This window comes from Babylonia areolata, chromosome 27 (assembly GCF_041734735.1).
Source record: "Babylonia areolata isolate BAREFJ2019XMU chromosome 27, ASM4173473v1, whole genome shotgun sequence".
Classification (NCBI taxonomy): domain Eukaryota; kingdom Metazoa; phylum Mollusca; class Gastropoda; order Neogastropoda; family Buccinidae; genus Babylonia; species Babylonia areolata.
Window position 1 is genome coordinate 27,627,225 of NC_134902.1, and position 2,500 is coordinate 27,629,724.

The 2,500-nt window shown below is 37.6% G+C and overlaps 1 protein-coding gene across 4 annotated transcripts in view; it reads left to right on the forward strand.

The window, feature by feature from the left end:
* Window positions 1-2,500, forward strand: part of LOC143301270 (tumor protein p53-inducible protein 11-like) — a 158,306-nt gene that overhangs the window by 137,171 nt on the left and 18,635 nt on the right. For all 4 annotated transcript variants that reach the window (XM_076615434.1, XM_076615431.1, XM_076615430.1 and 1 more), the window contains exon 4: window positions 642-741. In XM_076615434.1, the coding sequence (XP_076471549.1) occupies window positions 642-741 (100 nt within the window). The remainder of the gene's footprint in view (window positions 1-641; window positions 742-2,500) is intronic.

Below are 2,500 nucleotides of genomic sequence, written 5' to 3' on the forward strand. Positions count from 1 at the left end.
CGTGTCTTGTAGCGTATCGTGTATCGTATCGTGTCATGTGTCGTATCGTGTCATGTGTCGTATCTTGTATCGTATTGTGATATGTATCGTATCGTATCGCATAGTGTTGTATTGCATCGTTTTGTATTCTGTCTTATCGTATAATATAGAATGGTATTGTATCGTATCGTATCGTATTGTATCCTATCGTATAGTTAGTATCGTATCGTATTGTATTGTATCGTACAGAATTGTATCGAATCGTATCGTATACTTTTGTATACTATTGTACTGTATTGTATTGTATTGTATGGTATGGTATTGAATTGTATCGTATCGTTTATAAGCGTATATTAGCATAGTGCATTGTACCGTACCGTATTGTATTGTATAGAACTGTAATGTGTTACTCTTTTGACAACACATTTCACTGTGTTGAGAATCGGGCTGCTCTCCCCACGAGACAACACATCGCTGTAATGTGAGCCCTGTTGTTGTCGTGGGTTCTTTAACATCCGCTAAGTGCATGCTACACACTGTCATTTATCACAAAGTATGCCTGTGCACATCCATTACATTGCTGGGACCAGTTTTTGATGCAACAATTGTTAAACTGATTTGTGTGTGTGTGTGTGTGTGTGTGTTTTCTGTGTGCATTGCAGGCGCTCATACTGCCATCCCATATATTTGACGTCACGTTCGAGTCTGACGAGGGGAAGTACGTCACACTTCCGGTACGGTTGTACGGCACGGCGTTGTTAGGTGAGTTTGATTATACCACGATAATGATGATGACGATGATGACGAAAATGGTAATTATGAGGAGGAGGAGGAGGGGGATTTGTAGCCGCAGTAGTGGGTACCAGTAGTATCCTAGTATTGTCGTTATTGTTGGAGGTGGTGTTAATGTTGGTGGTAGTAGCGGTGGTGGTGGTTCTGCTACTGGTTTATTTGTATCACATTACACTGTCATAAGCATTTGTAAGAGGAATGGCAATAAACGAAGCAATTGTAAGAATAGCATTTTCAAACATCATTCAGTGAAGTACATGTATGCATGTAAACATACGCTTTTTGGATATATTTTTTAATTTAATTTGATTTTGATTTTTTTTCAGAATACCTGCATTGAACTCTCTCTCTCTCTCTCTCTCTCTCTCTCTCTCTCTCTCTCTCTCTCTCTCTCTCTCTCTCTCTCTCTCTCTCTCTCTCACCTCCTCCCTCTTCTTCTCCTTATCATAATCATCATCAACATCATCGTCGTCGCCATCATCATCATCGTCGTCATCATGGTCGTCATCACCATCATCATTTCTATCATCATTATTGACGTTATTACGGGTATTTTTCAGTTGAAACTCTTTGTTAAATGCTTATTCTCGGTAATGAGCATTATGTTGGACAGAAAGTTACATTCAACACGATAGTAAGGAAAAGAGAATTTTATTGAAAAATGCTACGTCATAGTTGTGTTGTTGTTTTTGTTTTTTATTTCTTTGTTTGTTTGGTTTGGTTTTATCTCGCGGCAATCAAGTCTTCTTTATGGTATAAGTTTTACATCAGTTCTGAAAATGATCGTTTCGGTGACCCTTTTTCTTTTCAGTTTTTTCACATGCTCCACAACTGGAAATCGGTTTTCCTTTTTGTGAAAAGAAAATGTTCACCGATAGTTGCCGAACGTTCGTTTGATGCTGTCGTTATTATTGTTGTTGTTGTTTGTTTTTTTCGCCCATAACACATGAATGTTCGGTGCGTATTATTCACAGCAAATGCGACTTTGTCCGTCTTCTCATAATACTCTTTAAAAAAAAAAAAAGCAGTGAACCATATGACTTCCAGTAACAGCCAATCAGTCATGCACTTCCCACCCCCTTCCCACTTTCTAAATCAGCTCTTGGTGGTGTGGGTGTTTCTGTGTATTGTCTGCTGTGCAGGCATTGGATTGTTTCTTATTGTTGTTGTTGTTTTTTGTTTGTTTGTTTGTTTGTTTTTTCTCTGTGTGTGTGTGTGTGTGTGTGTGTGTGTGTGATTGTGGGTGGCCTTTGTGGACAACCAACCAAAGTGTGGATTTGTTTTTGTGTAAAAAATAAATGAAGTTCGTTCATTCATTCATCCATTCATTCATTCGTTCACTCATTCATTACTTCGTTCATTCATTCTTTCATTCATTCATTCACTTGCTTGTTCGTTCGTTCGTTCATTCACCCATCCATCCATTCAGTTATTCATTCACTCATCCATTCATTCATTCATTCATTCATTCACTCATTCACTCATTCATTCATTCACTTATTCATTCATTCATTCATCTATTCATTCATTCATTCATTCACTTATTCATTCATTCATCCATTCGTTCAACCATTCATTTTATTCACTCATCCGTTCATGCATCTGTTCATCCATTCATTCATTCATTCATCTATTCATCCTTTCATTCATTCGTTCATTCATTCATCTAATCATTTAATCATCCTCGCATTTATTCGTTCATCCACTCGTTCATTCATTCATTCCTCCA